The 22,663-nt window shown below is 35.3% G+C and overlaps 2 protein-coding genes across 7 annotated transcripts in view; both read right to left on the bottom strand.

Moving 5' to 3' along the window:
- The window catches only part of LOC119829317 (dynein beta chain, ciliary), a 26,674-nt gene extending 17,792 nt beyond the window's left edge, over positions 1–8,882 (bottom strand). Inside the window, exons 1-26 of the mRNA XM_038351787.1 lie at positions 8,570–8,882; positions 8,227–8,384; positions 7,296–7,518; positions 7,060–7,212; positions 6,770–6,981; positions 6,031–6,546; positions 5,801–5,930; positions 5,578–5,653; positions 5,221–5,410; positions 4,889–5,150; positions 4,651–4,799; positions 4,360–4,571; positions 3,980–4,265; positions 3,627–3,905; positions 3,413–3,548; positions 3,037–3,218; positions 2,802–2,960; positions 2,549–2,722; positions 2,317–2,462; positions 2,112–2,238; positions 1,763–1,792; positions 1,313–1,558; positions 1,012–1,236; positions 689–915; positions 459–600; positions 3–373 (exon numbers count right to left, since the gene is read on the bottom strand). Of these exons, the coding sequence (XP_038207715.1) occupies positions 3–373; positions 459–600; positions 689–915; positions 1,012–1,236; positions 1,313–1,558; positions 1,763–1,792; positions 2,112–2,238; positions 2,317–2,462; positions 2,549–2,722; positions 2,802–2,960; positions 3,037–3,218; positions 3,413–3,548; positions 3,627–3,905; positions 3,980–4,265; positions 4,360–4,571; positions 4,651–4,799; positions 4,889–5,150; positions 5,221–5,410; positions 5,578–5,653; positions 5,801–5,930; positions 6,031–6,546; positions 6,770–6,981; positions 7,060–7,212; positions 7,296–7,518; positions 8,227–8,384; positions 8,570–8,882 (5,324 nt within the window). The remainder of the gene's footprint in view (positions 1–2; positions 374–458; positions 601–688; positions 916–1,011; positions 1,237–1,312; positions 1,559–1,762; positions 1,793–2,111; positions 2,239–2,316; positions 2,463–2,548; positions 2,723–2,801; positions 2,961–3,036; positions 3,219–3,412; positions 3,549–3,626; positions 3,906–3,979; positions 4,266–4,359; positions 4,572–4,650; positions 4,800–4,888; positions 5,151–5,220; positions 5,411–5,577; positions 5,654–5,800; positions 5,931–6,030; positions 6,547–6,769; positions 6,982–7,059; positions 7,213–7,295; positions 7,519–8,226; positions 8,385–8,569) is intronic.
- A 2,373-nt stretch (positions 8,883–11,255) lies between these two features.
- The window catches only part of LOC119829816 (kinesin-like protein KIF13B), a 100,541-nt gene continuing 89,133 nt past the window's right edge, over positions 11,256–22,663 (bottom strand). The window contains exons 29-40 of one of the 6 annotated variants that reach the window (XM_038352543.1): positions 22,393–22,524; positions 20,586–20,754; positions 19,708–19,722; positions 18,709–18,774; positions 18,042–18,175; positions 17,822–17,948; positions 16,961–17,404; positions 16,593–16,726; positions 16,161–16,266; positions 15,368–15,532; positions 14,829–14,981; positions 11,256–14,159 (exon numbers count right to left, since the gene is read on the bottom strand). In XM_038352543.1, coding sequence (XP_038208471.1) covers positions 14,077–14,159; positions 14,829–14,981; positions 15,368–15,532; positions 16,161–16,266; positions 16,593–16,726; positions 16,961–17,404; positions 17,822–17,948; positions 18,042–18,175; positions 18,709–18,774; positions 19,708–19,722; positions 20,586–20,754; positions 22,393–22,524 — 1,728 coding nt within the window. In that variant the 3' untranslated portion in view covers positions 11,256–14,076. Of the gene's footprint in view, positions 14,160–14,828; positions 14,982–15,367; positions 15,533–16,160; positions 16,267–16,592; positions 16,727–16,960; positions 17,405–17,821; positions 17,949–18,041; positions 18,176–18,708; positions 18,775–19,707; positions 19,723–20,585; positions 20,755–21,533; positions 21,576–22,392; positions 22,525–22,663 lie in introns of all 6 variants that reach the window. The other 5 variants (XM_038352546.1, XM_038352544.1, XM_038352547.1 and 2 more) reach the window with 5 other exon arrangements.

Here is a 22,663-nt window from a genome sequence, read left to right as displayed (position 1 = left end):
CTTCAACTTTTCCTTGTATTAATTTACTAACGACATCTCTTGAATGGACGTCTATGGTACAAATAGTCATGATTTTTTGTCTATCCTGTTTACTTAGTTCACCAATCAACAATGTAATCAATGTGCTTAATTGTGACAACTGTTTCTTATAATAATCTTTTAGAGCATTATCATACCCTTCTTCCAACCTCGCGAAGGCTAAATTTACTTCAGTAGTCCACCAAATTTGGGAACAACACAGTGACACTTGGGCCATGTAATCGAATAACCATTGTTCCCGTGGTTTTTCTTCATAGGATACAATAGCTTCACTAAAATATTGTCGTATAGAAGATCTCATAATATCTTGAAGTCGATTTAACCATATTTCAACCTGAAAAACGACAATTGTTCTTATAAATATTCAAAGGCACATTTTTAATGCTAACAAATTACAATACTATGATCAATAAACTTACAGCTCCACTGCAGTCACATATCCCATGAAATGGTACATATTCGCCGTCTTTTGCTATCATTCCAGCCGCCATTTTCGCTTCAGGTTTATCATTTTCACCAAATTTAAGCTTTGCAATAGAATCAAATAGTTTTGTTAAGTGTCTGTAAATATGTTTTATATACATTAATCAAAGTAGAGAAATAGAGTAACTGCGAACATATCGATTCAAATTTTTTTTTAAATTACAACCTAATTACTAATTCCGCTTGATTTCCATTAGATAAAATATCAAGTAAGTCTGCTGAAGATACGAAATAAAATCTTGGGAAAGCTAATCTCTTCGTTTCCAAATACTCTGCTAGTGCTTTTTCGCATATAATTAGGTCTTTCTGTAAGCTATCCAGAATTGCTACCAATCCTTCTTTATTTGTGCCTTTAACAACATTTGGAGTTTTTGACATATCTTTTGATAAGACCTGAAGAGAAATACATTATCATTATTTTTTTTAATTTAACAAAAACATATTCTTTATAGTCATGACGAGATGAATCTTGACTAGTTTAAACAATACCTTAAATTCTGCGTCAATTCTATCAAATCTTTCGGAATCTTCAGGTAATTGTTTTCTTATATCTTCCGAACTCATGAAAATACTTTCCAAGTGAGTCCATGTCCTTTGCACTTCAAACCAGACTGTAATAACTTGATCAGCTATTGATAGTTTCTGCTGCCAACTCGAAACTTCTTCTAAGAAGTGAGCAATAAATTTCGAGGTTATTAAATTTTGCAATTGAACCTGCGGTAGACATATTTTTGTTACTATTACATATTCAGATACGTGATAAAGAAGTCATCATAATAAAATCTTTAACCTGATTCTCTTCTAGAGTTTCTATCAGCTCTTCACTAGCTCTTAATAAAATACATCCCGTTCTAGCATGTACTTCTTGTTCGAACTCCATCTGGCTCCAGGTCGTGTTTAAATCCTTAAGTATCTTTTCCATCGACATTTCTTTAACAGCTTTATCAACAATATTTTTTACTTCCTCCTCAAACTCGTGCAAATTTAAAGCCAACAAATCAGCCAACGTCGTATTGGTATCCATTACTATTCTTACCTAGATGATACATTGATCTTTGATTTATTTTGATATGAAATTATAAATACCTGTACCTATATAAAGTTTTATGTACACTATTAATATTATTTTTTTTATTTATAAGGTGCTCACACAAAGCGTTTCAGAAAACTTACATAATTCTGCGTTATATTATGTTTAAAATATTTACAACAACATTTCACATTCGTTATTTATACTTACTGTGAGTTCAGGTGGCAATGCAGCTAAGCTCTGTGAAGCATAAACATATATACATTCTCAAAACATTCCATATCACACACCAAAATGCTTAGATTGCTTTGCAATATTTACAAGGAGAACCAATTGCATTCCGTTAAAGCGTTGCATAACAATCATGCCATAAAATGAATATTAAATAAACATGCAAAATATGCAATTTTATACCCCCATCAATTATTCCACGGCCGATTATTTTGGAAAGAAAATATAGTGCAAATATACAATAAGAATTATTTACATATCTATGTATATTTATACATTATAATTTATTTACAACACATTTTTTTTGTAGTCCATCACATCATGTTACCTTCGTAGTTCTCATCAACTGATCCCAATGTCTTTCTCTGATCGCAGGATTTTGAAGTTCTCCTACTGCTCTTAATGAAGTTAGCATATTTTTCACTGTTGCTTCCAAATTAATATAAGTATCCCAACTGCAGTAAAATAATCCGAATTTAGAAGTTTCGGTATAAATTAATGTTAAAATAATTATTGAGAAGATTTCTCCTTACCTCCTCATTTCTTTGTCTAAGAGTCTTATTTCTTTTGCGAACTTCTTACACTCAATATCCATATTTTCTACATCTATTTTTCGCCACGGTGTTGTTTTCCAGTCCTCAATACTTGTTCTTACAATGTAGACGTAATCCCATAATTGCTGTGCATTTATAAAAAACATTAAATTAAAATTATATAACTATATTTGATATTACCGGTAAGAAATAAAATCAATATTGTAAATACCTTAAGCATTCGTAGTTCCTTCCTACATTGCTTTAGTAATTTAAACTCTGGTACGTTTACTTCAAATAGTGATCCTGACTCTTGTATGCTCTTCATCTCATCCTCCAAATGCAACATCTCTTTGTCAACCCTCGACATAACAGCGTATGGATCGTCACACTCGTATTTGAAGAACTATTTAATTAACAAAAATGATAGACGGTTTATTTCAAATTATACTATTTGATCAAAAATTAAATGAAATAAGACTTACGTCATACTTCTTAAAGACTTCTCTATAATAAGTAACATGCAAGTCAAAAATTGTTATCTTCTTTCGTATGCAAGCCACTTCAGCTGCTTGTAATGGCGCTACTTGTTGCTTTACGGTAAGAGCCAATTTCTTGGTTGCTTGCCATTGCTCTGGTAATTCCTTCAAAATTACCATAATATTTATCATACCTTATATCTACAAAGGACGCCAATTTGATTTCATTGCTTATACTTACTTGTAACAAAACATTAACTTCTTCTGGTATATCCATATCATAGAATTTGAGTAATTCAATTGTTTCCGTTAGTGGTTGAAACATATCATCTGTTGTTAATGCTCTGTCCTTAACATTCATTAGATAACCCATAACTGTAACGAGAGCTTCATAATCCCCTTCGGGTACGGGCTGAAGTAGACCTAACTCATATTGAAAATAAATAAAGATTTCTAATTTTAAAGCAATAACAATAACTAATACAAGCTCACTGAGTCCGCTCGGGAAGACTTTTTAATTCAATCTCAAACTACCTCAACCAACCAAAATCATCGGTTCCGCTGTTTTTGAATGTAAATATGTGTACATTTAGCCATCTTATAAGACAGTATTTTACCTTCATCAGCTTCTCGAATAAAGTTGCCTAGATCGCTTAAACTAGACGTAACATTTTCTACTAAATGCTCTTTATACATGTTACCCCATTTTCGAACTGTATTCAGTAAAGCTTGGCGGAATGGTCTTATATCCACCTTAAGAAAAAATGTACAAGTTAGAAACATCATTATAGCAAAATTTCTAAGAAAATACAAATTTTAAGAACTTTATACCTGGAACCAGGAATTAAATACTTTATACGATTCCATGTCTTCGATATCCATGTAGAGATTCTCATAATGGTCAATCTGTTCTCTAAAAGCTTCCATCTTTGGTGGGCAAGGTACTGGCACTTGGACATCTTTATCTTCGCTTCCAATTTTATCAATTTCATCCGGAGTTAATATTCGACCATATTCAAGGAAGATCTCCATGATCGCATCTCTCTCTTCTAACCATAAATATGAATAATTTTCGAAAGTTTTACAAAATTCATTAGCTTCCTCAATCACCTAAAAATTAAATGAGTTACTATCGAGTATCTGTACAAAATAATTAATAAGAATAAAGATTTTATCCGAATTACCCTTTCAATTCCATCAAAAATTTCTTCCTTCATCTCAAGAATATCAGGATTATTAATAATTTGTTCATGATATGATTCAGTTTTATTTATATATATTCTTTCTATTAATGTGGACATCCTTAAAATGTCATCGATGAGATTATTTATCAAGGCCGTAAAACCTTTCTCGTTGTTAACGTCCAAGCTTGGGCAAAACACCATATCTGGTTCTAGAAGTTCCAATTGGGCCTCAAATAATGGGGCTAATTTATTTTTAGGATTCATATGTTCGGTTATGTACCCCATACTAAAATAATTTGTAATAATTAATTAAAAATAAATAACTAAAAATAAATTATATACAGATTTAAAAATTAATGAATAAGAGTTAATTTATTAACCTGCATGCAATAGATTTAAACAAGGACTCTTCAATTAAATTATCAATGAATGCAACATATGCTAGCCAAATTTCACTGTCCTGATTTTCTTGCATACTGAATAACTGCATATTTTCATCTAAAAGAATTCGAATACGTTCAGCAGTGTTTTGAATATCAGTATATCTTCTGTTTGAACGTTCTTTGCGATCTTCCAAATTCATTAAGGTATCCTGTAAAAGTATATTTTATAGAATACACAATACATACTAATCTACAATAAAAAAAACTTTATATAAAAGGGTATCTTGCCTTTTTCCCTTCTTTTCTCTCAAATAAAGGTTGTGATGACCACGTTTTCATTATCTCTCTGATCTCTTGTAAATTATCCTGTATTTTAGACATTCGGTCATATAAACTTCCCACTAATTTGTGAAGTTCTTGTAAATAATTCCACAAATCTTAAACAAGTTTTTCTTATATTTAATATATCTAGATAAAAGATAAGATAATAGATTACATCATATATTTATTTATTTACTATAACTACCGTAAGAATTCCAATTAAGTTCATGTTGCGCCATTTCAATTCTCTGATCAATAGCTTTTATTTCATCTTCAACTAAATCGAATTCCACTTTCTGACTATTTTTATGTATCTGGTTATACCAATCGATTGTTATGCCTAAGTTAATTCTGTATTGACGAAAGGTTTCCTGCTTATTAAATAGATCCATACTTTCTTTTGGCAATTCTTTCTCAATATCAGGATTAGCTCTTAAATGATGTACTTCTTTCATTAACTCCAACAGCTACAATGTAACATCTTCTTTAACATTATTGCACAAAAGTAACGAATATTTACAAAGAAATTAGTTTTACCGCTGGACTAAAATTTAATATGAGGTCTGAACCCTGTCTTGTGATTATAGGATTATTTGTCTTCTCTTCTATTACTGCTGGTATGGTTGCGGCCCAATCATTGAAATATTTTCTTTTGAACTCATTAATATTTTTTATGAGTTCATCATATCTTGCGAAAAGTTTGACGGCCTCGCCGCACCCTTTTATCCTGTTTGAGTTAATTGAAGTCTTACTATCAAGTTGTCTCAAAAATATCTCATTATTGTTATAGCAACGTGAATTTAGTTAGCATTTAAAACTTCAATACAATTTTTTATATAGAAGACGAAAGCCGAATAATCAGCTTTCGCAATTTGCCCCACCCAGTTTACTTACGGGTGCGGCAAATTGCGAAAGCTAGCTATAGGCTTGGTTATCCTTGCAGCTAGCATCGTCATGTACAGGAGCCCTCCTGCAACCGGCGGGAAATACGCATCTATCTCCATGTGGCCATATTTGTGAAGACGATTGCTTTGTTCATTAAACAAATCCTGTTGTAAAAAAAATGTTTGTTAATAGTATCATAACTGTCATACAATCTGTATAATTTCATATTAACTCTTTGTACTTTGACTTACTTCACAAATGGCTATCTCTTTTTCAAGCATAACAATAATTTCAACGTACTTTGCAGTGAATTCATTTTTTATAAGTGGTCTATCTAAGACGCAACCCACAATATCAATTAGCTGAAAATATATACGTATGTATGTACTTAGTGTAACAACATAATAACATCAATCATACATTATGCCACATGTTCTCGAATCTAATGTAAATAGAACTAACCTTGAAAATCGCTTCCAAAGTCGAACAATTGTCAAAAGATTCCACCAATACGGTAGATAATTTTAAATCTAAGTCTATAATATTATCTTGGAATACTTTAAAGTCTTCATTAAAAGTTTCATCGTCTGGGTCAAGTACATCATATGACTTAGAGGCAAAACTGTGAAAGTAGGATTCGAATTCAGCAGATATTTCTCTTATTTGTCCTCCTAAAACTCTACCTTTCATGCCGCCAATCTCGATTTTTTCCAATTTTTGAAATTCCAGTACAGTTTTAAAGAACCACTGAATAGTATTTAATCGTTCTAGAAATTTATTCATTCTTTCAAACACAACGTTGGGATGGAATGTCCATGATAAAACAGCTCTGTTCTCAAAGTACTTTGGCAAGTTTTCCTTGAAGTAGTCGAAAGTGCTACGAAAGTTTTTAAGTATGTTGATAGTTATCTGGATTCTTTGCCTGGCTTCGTCTATATCGCTATGAAATAATGTGCTTGGGTCTAAACATTTTTTTGCCTTAAAAACAATAACAGATACATTATTACGATACCAGCTATACTTTACCTAGCGTATATATTATGTCGCAGGGATATGAGGACATCAGATATTTCATTAAACGGTAAAAAGACGAATCAAACAAGAGTATTTGACTTATCCGTAATTTCGTGAAAAATCTGATATCCTCATTTTCCTGTGACATTAAACTTTCCTGAAATAATTTTTATCTATCTAGTCTTACCTGGAAAATAATTAAATTACATATCTGTTTAATTAAAACCATAAGCTTGGAGGAACTGCAATAATATTTCGAATCTCGCCAAACCATACATATCACATGAAACAGAGGTCTAAATAACGGCTGGCATTCTGTAAAATCGGTATCTTCGAGGGCTTGAAAATGTTTTTCTAGTGTTCTTAAATACATATCAATTTCTCTAGCTTCCGCCAGCGCTATCAATAATATCAAAAATATGTAGAATTACTCACCATTAAATTTTTTAAGAATCAATTATTAATTTTCTTTCGTACCTGATACAATATTTTTAAATAAGCGACTAAAGCATGGATAATAGGCCGAAGTCGTTTTCTCTAAGATAACAGCCATGCAACGCACTCTCTCCATTCGTAGCTGATCGTAGATATAATTCAAATTGCTTAATCTTGACCTCCAGAATGCAAGTTCTGCGAAACAAAATATAATGAGATATGAAGTATATATTACTATATCAAGTATTATGGAATAAAAACTTCTAGAAATTTCTAACCAACATTCGGCTGAGGATTTTGTCCATTTTCAAACGCTTGTGCAGAATCTTCCATCATGACGTCATTGATTTGTTGAGCCCACTTTATAACCACTCCCTCGATAGCGCTCTTTAAATACAAGTCTACTTCTTGGCCCTTGAGTAACTCCTTTTCTGCTTCATGAACGAGTTCAACTCCAACAGGCATAGGAAGAACGGTTTGCCCGCTAACTTTTCCTTTAACCTTATTATAATAATTAATTACAATAATATGTTTGTTTTGAAATATCCATGTATTCCTACTCACACCACGATATAGATTTCTTAATTCTTTATATGTGTGGAATACATAATAAAAAGTGGAATATATATCAATAATATCCTTCCTACCAATATTATAAATGCGAAAGTTTGTAAGGATGTGTGTGTGTTTGTTGTTCTTTCACGCAAAAACTACATAACCGATTGCAATAAAATTTGATAGGTAGACAGCTGGAGAACTGGAATAATCCCTTATCCCTGCTTCCCCTTTCTTCCAACGAACATCCAGGCGCACGGCGGGATACCATCCATACTTAGTGCAAATACCGAATGCTCGCACAGCACGCTTCGCGTCGTCTTTTTTAGTGCGAACTGCCAAGGAGTGGAATTCCCTGCCGCCGTCTGTCTTCCCAGAGAACTACAATATGGGTACATTTAAGAGACGAGTAAATGGGCACCTTCTAGGTAGACGTGACTTACCACCATAGACCGCGTCTCCACTTCCCATCAGGTGGGACCGCGGTCAAACGTCTGCCTATCTCTAATTAAAAAAAAAAGAAAAAAAATAACATATAAGCAACTTTTTATCCCGATATTCCTACGCGATACGGACTTACGCGGGTGAAACCGCGAAGCGCAGCTAGTATTATTCGTAATTAAACGTTATTATTTATATTAAATAAAAAATTACCTCATAAACAGTGCTTTTAAGATTATGAATTTGTTTCAAAATATCCTGAGAGACAACCAGCGGCCATCCTTCGTGATTCGAAGGGTTTGATAGCAAAGGAACAAACACTTCATCTACAAGTGCCGCTAATTCATCTATTAAACGGGGTGCTAGGTCACCTGTAATATTGATATTACACATTATGAGGAAACATGATAATAACAAATAATTTAAAATCAAAAATAGAATTATAAAAATTATAAAACCACTAATTCAGAACAGAATATTTTAAACAGAGCTAAATCTGAAAATATCAAACATATTTAAAACAAACTTAAAATACAACAGACCTACAGATACTTACCGAAGATAACCATTTCAGCGCATTGTTCTTTTGGTATAGGAGTGGCCCGTTTCTTAACAAAATAAACTGCTTTATTCTTTAAATAGCAAGGAAATGTTATGACTGGTACCAATTGCGCTGCATGCGTCAATACAATTACTAACAGTAACGGCAGAGGTTTGTCGACAAAATCTTTTAAAGTTGACCTGTGCTCCTCGATACTGAGCACACGCATCCATTTTTCTGGTTTTAATTTAAGGGATTTAACTGCGTATGAACCGATGAAATCGAATCGTGGGTCTTGGTTGGATGAAGATGGTCCTGGCTGGTCCATGTTTAAATTTCCGAGTTTTCAGCCATGATACAAAAGGAATATTATAAGGCAAGATCGGCTTCATGTGTTGCTGCAAACCAGCAAGCGACTTGCCATCGGTGAGCTTATTGAAGCTTTGGAAGAGACAAAAGGCAAGCAATGGCAAGTCACGCAAATCGAATAGCAGGCCATTATGGAACGATGTCTCCTTTGTAACGAGCCTTTGACTGTTTACAAAAATAGAGCAATCAGTAGGATGCGCAAAAAATAGCGACTATTATTTTAAGTTCAAGTGGTAACTAATAACAATAAACTGGCTTTTACGTCGTAAACGTACGTACGTAAACGTCGTAACCCCTAATTTTTTTATATATATTCGCTTATGGGATGATAGAAATCTTTCTTTATTATCAAGCAGTTAATATCACTATGACAAGGAGGCCTTATTTTTTGGGTAAATCTCAATATTTATTGGTTACAACTACGGTATATCGCAATGACCAATAAGAGTTTAAAGTGTTAAAAGTAGCGAATTTAAGATTTTATAATAACTTAAAAAATCACGTACACGTTCCATCTATTTATCAATATGTTATCTATTTTTTAATTATTCAATTAAATCTGTTTTATTTGCTGACGGTACCTTATGAGCATGAGCGGGTACCAGGCGGCCAGCGCGCCGCCCAGCGCCCTCCGAGATGACACTCGCGACGTCGCGAATAAGGTCAACTGTCGCTCGTTACGTTCATAACTTTAAGCCAAAAGCTGAAAGCGGGTACAGGATGATAATTAAAGAAGATCATAATATTTCTCAATCACTAGACAGACTTCCATGTCTATTTCAAGTGCAACGCTGTCCTAAATAGCTGATTTCGGTGAACCGTATAATTATTTTTATATTATATATGTATATATTAGCGGGCAACTGAGCTAGTGATTCGCCTGGTGAGCGATCACCACCGCTCCTGAACATTTGCAGAGGCAAGGCACAAATACGTTGCCCGTTTTAATGGGGTCAACGATAAAGAAAGGATTTAGGATGAGAATGACTGGGTGAGGAAAAGGATACGATCCCCCAACTCTCCCCCTCACCGAGCTATTCGGAGTCGAAATAGTGAATGTTACAACATTTCCTCATACCATAACATTGAGTAATTAGATTGCTCTTAAGTAGTTTCGTATTAAAATGCAATCCCAAATGCAGTATGAATTCAATTTAATATAATCATCGCTGTAAGTCCCTAACTTGAAATTATGTTATATAAAACGTTCGCGTGCTGTTATTATTTACAACGTGGTACTGTAATATTGTTGGCATTTTATACATTACAGAGACCTAGTCTTTATACTACAATTTGTTATGAAGATTCACCGCAAAAATTGCTACTAGGTACATGAATGTTTTCTATTAATAGTAATCGACCCATATAGGTACGCTACTCACATACAGCTTAACGGTGCCATGTTCACTGAATTAACAAGTCCCAGTCCGAAGCTCTCAGGTAACAAACATAAATAGTCAAAGACACCTTCACAAGGGTTCTTGTAAAGGCAGTCATGGGTGGTGATCGCTTGATACTGGGCGAACCACTAGTTCGTTTGCCCGAAAAAAAAACTCTTCCTTTTGAAGACATTGTAGTTGATAACATTAGGGTCGTCTTATAAAACTATTATTCTTATTTTTTATCTCACATATATATTGATGTCGTCGTATGTCCAGACGTCCAGGGTACTTTCTCTTTTAAATAATTTTACACAAAAACGTCATCACAAAATCCTTTAAACATTTAAAAACTTGAAAAAGAGTACTTTAGCAAGCTTTCAAATCATTTAACTACTATTAAATCACTAATATGTATTTGGTTCCCGATATGTTACCTACATATTATTTAAGTTCTCAAGTAATCAATAATTAAAAATATTCATGTATATCTACGATTTAAAGGTCTATACACACGTGTTGAATTAGAAACACTTAAGACTTACATATCACTCATGGTGCCTGACTAGCTACCACGCGGTTTCATCCACAGACACACCAGAAAGAGCAAATATTTCTACACCTTATGTGTTATTCTGGTACAAACGATATCAATGCCAAGTAACGTCAAAATCCGCCCAGTGATTCGCGTGAACGAATTATACACAAAAATCCATACAATCTTACTTGTTCATGGACAGTGGTGATCGCTTACCATCAGGCGAAGCACCAGTTCATTGATCAATACTTAGATTTTGTTGTCCTACCCAAGTAACAAACCTAATGATACTAAAACTAATAAAACTTTACCAACTAAAAAACTATCAAATAATTAACTTGAAACCCTATCTAATATCAGTATTTATTATACCATGCACTACGTATAAGTATGGGAGAAAAAATGAAAATCAAAATAATAATTTTATAATACATTTATTGATAATGACAGCGATGGTTGACTCAAATTTGCTACTTGGCAAAAATATTTCCACTAGAAGTGAACTATCTGTATTTAAATATTAAAAATCTCTTTATTTGTTTACAATAATGAATATTATGCAACCATCTATGCTACCAAGTAGCTGCCTAATCTATCGCTTATCACATAAAAAGAAATCGAAATACATTTCATTTGTGATCAAAAATCATTATTTTACACAATTTTTAAAACTGGCAACACAATACATAACGTCATCGCTACACTAAAAAATAATTACATACGAAAATAATACAACAAATTTATAAGCTCATATCGATGCAATGAATTGACTGCAATAAATACAAATTACACTATAAAACAAAAATAATTCAATTTAACTATAATTTAAAACGAAAGCACAGCACATTGTCAGCTTAGTTCTAATTAAAATAAATTAGGACCTAAGAGACGTCAAGGTCACTATTAGCCTAAACCTAGGAGCCCTAGTGCACACTCCGAATGCTTTAATCGTAATCTCAGCGTAACCTTACACCTGTATAACCCATCTTTAATTCAAGACAAAATTCCTTGCAATTGAAAATGGTACTTATGCCTTAGCATATAGACATTAATAACAAAAAATCGTATGTCTATCGCGATTGGTGTTCTTAAAGATAGGTCATAGACGCAGTACACTTCCCTCGTTGCCCGAGTACTACCACAACTACTGGACAGAAGCACATCGAGAGTTTCAAAGACACATCCTACAATATTTGAAAAGACTTTACTCAACATTTTCTTTATATTCGTCTACACATTGAGCTGTCCCAGTTGAGGCCTGATTACGGTAAAAAATGCATAAAACATTCGCACTCTGTCTATAAAAATCTAACTTATAAATACTAGTGTAATCCGATAATAAATGTTGAAAATGGAATGTTTAAGTACAACAGTCTAGTAAGCTTTGTGAAAATTATCCGTGAAAAAATACGACGTCAGTCAAGGTTTACATAGTCTACGAGAAATGGCTTTGTAGTCTCCGGTGCGCGTTAGGCGTTTATATTTTTTTTGTTCAATTTTTCTAATTTATTAATTAATCGTCATATTTTACAACATCGTGTAGAGGAATGTAGGCAAGTGACCGGCTATGTTTGCTGAGAGTGAAATTTTAAAAACACTAGTAAATAACGAGGCGTATTAACACTATTTGTGTACTCAATAAAGTGTACTTAACAATTACATCACTAAGAGGATGGAATATACAATAAGGTGATCTAACACTATACCGCTCCGGACACGAAGCGAATCGATGTGGACATACCCTAATACACTTGATTATACATTCACTACGTTTGCTATATTTGCCCGATTGTCACCCAAACCTACGCTATCCGAACGGCTACCACACGTTAATGGAAAGAAAACATTATACAGTTTCGATTATTGTTTCCGTGGATGGATATAATGATCTGAGGACTGAATTTTAACACATGAATTCAATATACAGCGCGTTGAAACACGTCTACGAACAATAAATTTTTACATTCTCAAAAATTTTAACTACACAACCCTAATCGATATAGGTGCGGTGCAAGTGACGAGCGGACGATTCCAAAACAATAGAATATCGAAGCGTAAACACGCAAAGGATCAGTATCAGCGTATATTATTTAGATAATATATCAAATGTCAAATTTCCATTAAAAAATTCGCAGTAAACAGTCGCTCGTGACTTGCGCCGGGAGATGGAGAGATATATTTTGGCTATATTGAGTCCGTGGCGATGGCTCGATAGTGTACTAAGTACAAGTCTTTATAAGGACGTAGATGTGACATTGGACGATTTCGTTTAAGTATCAAATTAAAGGGCAAAATCATTTCCGAAAAAAATTTCGTTTTGAAAAAAAATTTAAGAATGTGGCAAGAAATTATCACAATGGAGTGGCAATCGTGTCCCAAACACAATATGAGCAAATAGGGGTTATTTTAAATGCATTAAAATGCCTAAGTCTCTTCCACCAAGAGGGATAATGGAAATTTTGTCAAACCATAGGAACTTTTCGCGTCGTGTATAATATTCAGCGGATATGTAAAAACATTATGCGTACAGTACAAACGTGTCTTTATTACACTTTCTGTTAGAAGCCAAACGTGTAGTGTATAATGTGCCTTAAGAAGCTTCAAGTCAATGAGCTAATACATAAATAATTAATTTACGATAACGTCTACCACAAACTATACAGTAAAAAATTCTATACAAACAATCCGCCTCCCGTCGATCACAAACAATTCATTGGTCTCTAAATCATTAAATTATTATCAATAAAAACACACGCAAACATCCACGTATTTACAGTAAAATAATAATGATAAAATAAAATAAAATAAAAAAAAAATCATAATATAAATCGATTGAATGTCAAATTTATTTACAAACGCGTTTCAATGATAAAAACGAAACGATGAAAAAATAAAATATTTCGCTAATAAATCGAATAGCTGCGTAGAAAACGTGAAAATTCCATCGACCGTTGGTTACACGTGACAACCAAGGTGAGAAATAATAGTTTTCCTCCAATAGTGAGTCGTCACAGAGCTAAGGGCCAACACCTCCATTAACATCCCACCGCGGTTAAGCTCTGTGTGGAGGCACCGTTACACGCCGACCTACAAACGTCCCGGGGGAATGTGAAATATAAACGTGGGAACATTATTGCTTTTACACGTGACAAGAACGAAATATACACAATATAAGCACCATAGCGTTACAAGAGTGCAACATAAACAGGACTTGGACTCGAAGTGTGGACGTGCGATTATTTGCTTCTGGTCTTGGTGCCGACCGCGTTTATGCTGTCGCCGCGACTCCGCGACCTGTGCAGGTTCTGTAGGCCTTCACCTGGAAAAATAATCATTTTAGTGTAAATATTACAACTAAAGTAATAAAGCTCACGTTATGCTTAAACAATAATTGATTATCAATTTTATCGGTTATATTTTAGTGCGTGTTGACGTTTTAAATATTAAAATCTTTATGAATAATTAGAACAGTGTGAATATCGGAGTTAGTGTGCAAATTAATTTTAGTATTTATTAAATATGCCATATGTAAGTGTGTTATCGTAATTTAACGCGTCCTGGTATGGCTGGATAAGTGTGTATATAAATATTAATATTGTTAAAGTGTCATTATAAAAATAGTGAGAGGATCATCAATCATTGGACGTAATATATATTGTGTATATAATGCAAATAATGTAATGTACGTAATTGGTGTTAAGCTGTTCTAAATATTATGGCAATATATCTATAAATCAATGGAAGTATTATATGAGTATATACTTGAGTGTTAGTATATATTACGTGTGTGATAACTTTAGTGAAAGTATAAGTATTTGTGTAAGTGCAAATGTTAGAATAAGTGTAAGTATTTGTGTAAGTTCAAGTGTTAGAATAAGTGCGAGTTTTGTGTAAGTGCAAGTGTTAGAATAAGTGCAAGTTCTGTGTAAGTGCAAGTGTTAGAATAAGTGCGAGTGCGAGTGCGAGTGCGAGTGGAAATGAGACTCACCCTTGCTGGAGGCGCGCGTGAGCTCGGCGCTGCGGAAGGCGCGCGCGGAGCGGCCGCGCCGGTCCTGCGCCAGCTTGTCGCCGCGCACGAAGATGCCGTGCCGCGGCCGACACTCGAAGTAGCGGATGCCCGCTACGGAGCCGTCGTTCTTGCCTGTGCGACATCGACTATGTTAAGTAGTGCTATAGACACAGATGGGGGACGAGAATTACGTACACGTGGAATGTCCATTGTACACAACATGTTACTGAGTGAATTTTGAATGATGCAAGTTGCATGTTTTTGATGCTTTAGATTCATGACTTTGGTTCCATCCCGTATTGTAAGAAAAAGTTCTCAGTGTGGTTCATTAGCATTTGCCCTTACAGGAGTCCTGCGATTCAAACAAAACAGTTTAGGACAATAGGCTGTCATCCTCACTAGAAAATTATGCTAAAAATGTGACTCTTATGTCACGTCTGTTCTTGCAGACACATGCAAGTGTTCAACCGCAGTGCAATTGTGACCAAATACGAAGAATGAGGTGAGGCGCGACTCACCGGTGGGCGCGTCCAGCTCGACGCCGACCCAGGTGCCGCTGGCGAAGTGCGTGGGCCCGATGTAGGCGACGACGCCGGTGCTGCTGCTCAGCCGCAGCTGCACGCTCTCGCCCACCGCCATCCACTCGGGCAGCGCGTGCGAGCGCTCGCACTCCGACGACTCGTCTGCGGCGATAGAGCGTTATATGCTTAAGGAAGTCAAAACACTCACCGACGACATGTGCCCCGGGAGTTGACGTAAACAAGGCGTGATGATGATGATGATGTTAAATATGTATTAAATGTGCTTTTACAAAGACTTTTACAATATATAAAAGAATGAATTTCCATTAAAATGTTAGAAATAAAAGGTGACCGGGTTAACTTGTACACATTTAATGTAGCTAGTTGGTAATAAATCACGACAAGACACAAAAACTTTTAACAAAGTGAGTGTAGTTGATAACACATTGAACAATCAATGTACAAACACCAAGGGAAAAAAAACACACCATATGAATGCGCTATGATTCAAAATGATTAACATTTAATCGGATCAAACAATACATCAAACAGTTTTGAAAAATAACATTTATATCTGAACTGAATGCTTATTGCTCATCAAACAGGATATTAAAACACAAAAAAAAACTTTTTTTTTTTGTACGATTCATCAAAAAATGATGAATCTCATAATCTTACCTATATTATCAAAAAAAAATAAAAAATAAATAAATAACCAGATAAAACTCTAGCCCTCACAGTCCCCAGCAACAACTCCCAAGGTCTACAAACGCATTGGTGTCATACGAACCGTGCAGGATCCTGTCGGCGGAGGAGGCGGGCTCGTGCGGCTTGCGCGCCGCCGGGTACGACGCGCGCGCCGCGCTGCGCCCGCCGCCCGCGCGCCGCCGCACCACCTGTCACGTTTGTATTGTTATTATATACTAACTGCGCCCCGCGGTTTCACCCGCGTAAGTCTCTATCCTGTAGGAATATCGGGACAAAAAGTTGCCATTATGTTATTCCAGCTGTCTAGCTGTCTACTTACCAAATTTCATTGTAATCGGTTCAACAGTTTTTGCGTGAAAGAGCAACAAACTCACACAAACTTTCGCATTTATAATATTAGTAGGTTTAAATGAAATCCTGGATAACAGTTAATATTATTTAAATTGTATATAAAGACGTGCTGTGAATCTATTTAATAATTCGAATTGAAAAAAAAATTTGTTAAATAACGCACCTTTCCAGCGGGCAGCGACGTATTGACGACGGGGTCTGGTCCGGGAGAATCGCTCTCACCCACCGAGGAGGCCTCGCGACTTCGCGTTCCGTGACTAGACTGTTCGGAGCTCACCGATTCTACCTCCGCTTCGCCTGTGAAGTAGGATTCAAATGTTATAAGATATATTCTAACGCTATTACTCTTACATAATTACATACTTAAATGGCAAGACTTATAGGACTTGAGATTGTTAATTTCTAAATGTATAATACTCGCGTAAAATCAAACACAAGAAAATACTAGGACTTGAGAGTTTTGCCATTTAACAGTGATTACATAAAATATATAGATATATTAAACAGAGTCACAGATTTAGTGTTACTAACCAAACGTAGTCTCGTGCGCCGATTCACCATTGACCTGAAGCTCGTTTTTATTATGACTAGATACCACAGCGTGCGTCTCCACCGGTATGGCCCCGAGCGGGTCCAATATCTGAGAGTCCTTATCGTCCTGCATAGCCTCCTCGCAATCCCTCAAAAAGGGATTAATCCTATTCCGGGAACCCGGAGTCAGTACTGGCGTTTTGGATTTTTCGAAGGCGACATCTTCCAGCTCATTTTTCGACTCCACTATTTCATTCTTCAGGTCCGTTATATCGCTTCTGAGCTCGCTGATCTCATTCCTGAGGCCGGCCATCGAGGTTTTCGTTCGGCTCAAGTGCGTGTAATCCATTACTTTGTCGAAATCCGGTGTGTCGTCAACGGACATGCTGCGTATGGAGAGTGTGTCGTCGTTGGTGAGGTTGGTCGATGATACAGCTTGCGAACCTGTACACACGAATCACTATATCTGTCAATTGATCAATGAATATTGAATAACGTGCAAACGTGAAAAGCGGTGTCACCCGCGTAAGTTCGTATCCCGAAGGAATATCGGGATAAAAATTTGCCTATATGTTATTCTAGTTGTCCAGCTATTTACGATCCAAATTTCATGGCAATCGGATCAGCAGTTTTTGCGTGAAAGAGCAATAAAAACACACACACATCCTTACAAACTTTCGCATTTATAATATTAGGAAGTAGGATAGTGGGATAGTAGGATTAGTAGGATATAAATAAAACTAACAACTTAACTATATGTCTAAATATTTTCCATTCATTATGTTGACTGTCTATCTGTCTGCCTGTATATTATTTGTGTATTGGACGACGTCAATTACCAAATTGTTGATATTTACTTACCGTATCCACTAGACGATATCGATGGTGAGTTCTTGTTGGGGATTCGTTCACAAGCGAGTTCGTGCAATGAATCCAATGTTTTGGATGTCGGCAAGAAACCGCGGGCAGTGGCGCGTGATCGAGTGCGCTGAAAACAAATTCAAACATGCCCGTTTATGCCTATTTATGTCTCTACTATGTAACCAAATAATAAAAACACAGAATAATTATTTAAACTTACGTGTGAGCGTGGAGTAGTAAGTTCGTCATTGGGGGCCGATTCTGGCTCAGAATGAGAATCCTCGTCGTTACGTCTTCCCGGCTCTTCGTGTAGTGTGGTCATGCGCAAACCCAATTTCCCACTGGCAGGAGACGCTGTAAGTACCAATGTATATTAAAAACAACGTAAGTCTATATACAGTCATTTGTTCAGCAAATAATTATATGTTACCATGAATAAAATCAGCCAAATAAAACGAGCGTATCTACAAATGACCTACAGCTGAAGATACGTGTCCAAAATGTACAAAACAAACTTGAACTGTAACTAGTTCTATCTACTTAAAATGTTACTATAAAACATTGCGACCAATAGATACAAGATAATTTTGAGATGCGTAATATTGCCAATTCATGCTTCATGTATGAAGTTCATGCCAACTCCGCTTGATATAAGACTCCTAAGGAGACTCCAAGCTTAAGATGAAAAATAAAACAAAATATAAAATGATACATCAATGTTTGATTAAACGTAACAGCAGTTGTTTGTTACCTACGTCGAATGTACCGAACAAGCACCGATACGCAAATAACACAAAACAAAAACAACCAAAGTGTATATGAGACAACGAAAAAGATTCAAGAACAAGCCAATCTAATGATTCTACGACTTAAATGTCAGCACGTACACTTATTCGGCGTCTGCAGTCGTAGTGAGTTCAGGTTCAAATTCAAATTAAGGAACGTTGGTCGAGCTGAAATAGAAATGTTAGTACATGTGTCAAAATAACGTTCACCAGACCACAGAAGAGACCAAAGACATTATTTCAGAGATAAATGTTAGTAGAATAGTATTTATAGTCTTAAAATTGGCCATAAATGTGAGCATCAAAGAGATTCTTTACAGTAATATAAGATATATAAAAATAGAAATATATACAGGTCCAGATTCTTACAATACCTATAGATTCATAATTAACTTATGTTTCTGGACGCTAAATATTTAACACTTTCTAATTCCATGCTTTCATATAACTATGTCATATCGTTTACTTCAAGTAATTACTACTTGACACATGCATCTCGTTCCTAACACACACACCTACATATATGTTACGAATACCATAACAATATACTACTATTACCATCTACAATACGACTGTTATTCAAGTTTTTTTTTTCATTTTATCGTCTTACAACACCTTACAAGTTTTATAATATGGCTGTATCGTTCACGTTTATAGGTTAAGTTGTAAACAGATGCTTCAATCTTATAGTCCCATTAAAGCGTGATCTGCTGAAACGACAGCAGTAAAAATAAGTGGAAGGGAATAATAAATAAAAACAAGGTCATGCTTGTTTCATGCAAATAAAAGTGACACGCAAACAAACGAAACACAACGACAGAAGCTTGCTGGATGCCGGAAGCTAATCCGTTAAGATATCACAGCCTCAATATATTTGTATACATTTAATCTTTAAGAAATCATTGTTTTAATTCAAAAGAATTAAATTTACATTGTTTTCCAAGATGTTCACAGCCAATTACCCAAAAATGACTATAAATTTTGTTTATATAAAGGTACCACAACACAACTAATTATTTCCAATGTTAACATTGCATTCGTCTAATATTTTTGCAATACTGCGCCATTCCCAGTCAATACCATTTATTGTCACCTGATTACCTGATAGGAACGAGCCTGAAGGTTGCGAGGGGTCAAGATATAACAAAAAAACAATGTTAGTTTAAGCCGGGATCACATTTTGAAAATTTTCGAACAGCCTTCTTAATATTTGGAGTTCAGACTGAGTTTGCCTATTTATTTATTTTTCATTAAATTTATAGATGAGCGTCGCATTTCAGTCACAACAGATCAATTACTAAAAAGGCGTGTTGTATTCAAAAAAATCGAGTGAAACCCACTCAAGTTAATTTCGAAATAACGAAAAATATAATTTTGTAAGAGAAAATAGACAGAGAGAAGAGTGATAGTATCTGGGAGCATAGCATTGCCACAAAGCAAGACGAAATAAAATCATTGTGAATGTATGGTGGTATAAATTTGTGAATAGTGAAAATAAATAAAATAAAAAATAATGTAAAATTTTCTAGCTGGGGAGTGTATATTTCATTGTCATGGATGTGTAGAATCGGTTTGGTAGAGCTATGCTAATACCTACATTTTCGTGCAATTATATACAAATGTTATGGCAAAATATACCTACAACCTAGATCTACTCTATGCACTAATACTAACTCTCAGTTGTATGAAGTATATGTAGTATTACATAATTAATCTCGACTAAAATTCGGACCTAGTGATGGGATCATTTAGGGTGAGCTATAAAAATGGAATGTGTAGTGACAAGAGGTATAGCAGAAAGAAGTACATCAGTGAGACGAGTATATTTATACACACATTGTCCTGTTAAAAAATCACAACGATTAAATAAAAATCACCAATAAATAACGTCACAATTATGCACTTTATCACAATATGTAAGTATATTAAAAAAATGAATTAAGTATTGCACGCATCGTCGCGGCTCTGTATGTACGTACCAAGTCCGAACGGTTTGGTGGGCGTGGTCAGGTCGGGGTCGTTATGCGCGGGCGCAGCGTACGAGTGGCGCACGCGGCGCGGCGTCTCGTCCGCCAGGTCGGCCACGCTGCCCGAGCGGCCCGACGATAGGCCCGCTAGCGACTCGAACGACGAGTCCAGGCGCATTATCTACATAGATGTGGTGCTTTTAATTGGGGGATCGGACGTTTAGACGTGTAATTCTTAATAGGGAGTAAATTTTGTAGACACAATGTATTAATCAATTGAATTATATAGCTTGATAGAGAATTAAACGTTGAATTATTGACAAAGTACGACAAGCTTTATGCAAAAGATTTTATAGATTTTAAACAAAAATCAAAACTTTTAATCACAACAGTGTTGGATAATAAAAAAAGAGATCAAATTCACATATTTCCTGGTGATTTGTGATCGTGCTACATATCACCGCTTAGTGAATAAAAGGGTGTAAAAAGTTTTGAGTTCGAAGGCCAATCTGTCGCAGAATTATAATATAAATATTGGACATGAGTACCCTACACTATACATATACAATAAGGTAACCACTAAACTAAAGAGCTCTTAAGCTAGCCAAATAATACAGATGAAGGTAACATAAAATATGAAACATGCCCACTCCTACAGCGACCACAAAGACTTACAGCGACGCAAAAAAAAAATCAGCACAAAAATATTCATACATGTCTCCTCCCAATTTCAAGGTATCATCGTATTCAATTCAAGGAACCATTCGTGCCTCGCATCGTCTAAACCTTAGCTATCAATTACCGATGCGGTATAACCGACAACTGCAACATGTATGCCGTTTGATATATTTTTTTAAACATTGACCATTATATACAGTGTTCTACCGTAATGCACCATAGCGAGAAACAAAAATGAAATGCAACAGATAGTATGCGAGTGTAAGGGCCATGCTGACTCACGTTGTTTCCGTTCTTGGCTGCGTTCTCGAGTGCCTGAGACAGCTGCGACCGCGTGCGTAGCGACAACACACATCATTAATGATTGCATACACGAGCGAGATATAACTTAACCTCTTTAGTAATATACGAGTTATCATCAAATCGAATAACGCAATAAAAACGAAAAATAGACTTTATTCCGTAGGTTATTAAATTTATACTAATTTCCATAGTAATTGTGAATCTTTTAAACAGAAACCAATATAAGAATAAAACTTATTTTTATGCGTTTGTTGATCTAGTTAATAAATATAATTGTTACATACATTTGTTTTCATATTACAAGATTCTATAGTATATTTTTTTATGAAAAAACAACCAAACCCAAGCTTTTGCATAATAGACTATTAAAACAATTGAATTGTAATCAAAAAATAAATTCGGACTGTAAGTTCTTATAAAAACATTAATTCTGAATATTAAGAATTCAAGACCTTTATACGATACAGAATAGTTTATGTGTACTACAGAATCTCATAATTTACAAAACGATTCGGCTATACGTTTTATATCGTCGTATTTACGCTTCGCATGCGTATCGCTCGTGAAAACAATCAAATGAAAAGCTGAGCACATTCAGACATTATTTTCATTATCTGTTTTTTTTTGTATAAATTTTTCACAATCAATCCAATACTTGTATACATCACATTTGTCACATGTTAATATGTTAGTAACGACAAATAACACCAGCGGACAGCTCAAGTTAATAGCGTTTTATAAAGCGTCGACGCTCGATGCGTGTAGTGAGAACGAATCATCTAAAGACTGTATCATCGATATGTAAGCAGACGCAACATAATCTAGGATATCTTCTCACCACGCAACGCGACGATGCGTCATCCCGACCGAGAGCATCGTATTCCTGCCCTTGCAATGACGATACGAAATCAACGACATATCGAGTCGCGTTGCATAGCGTTTGAAACGCGTCGCGTCGTGAGAAAGCACCCTGAAATAATCACATATACTTTGTATTATTGTTGCGTCTCAGCGTCCGGCCGCGTCCGGCCGCGCCCGCGCACCCGCGCGCCTGCGTGCGGAGCGCACAACCACGTGAATGATACTTGTTAAATGGAAGAATTAATTGG

This window comes from Zerene cesonia, chromosome 10, assembly GCF_012273895.1.
Source record: "Zerene cesonia ecotype Mississippi chromosome 10, Zerene_cesonia_1.1, whole genome shotgun sequence".
NCBI lineage: Eukaryota > Metazoa > Arthropoda > Insecta > Lepidoptera > Pieridae > Zerene > Zerene cesonia.
The sequence above is the reverse complement of the archived record's forward strand: the minus strand, read 5'-3'. Positions and strand labels throughout refer to the sequence as shown.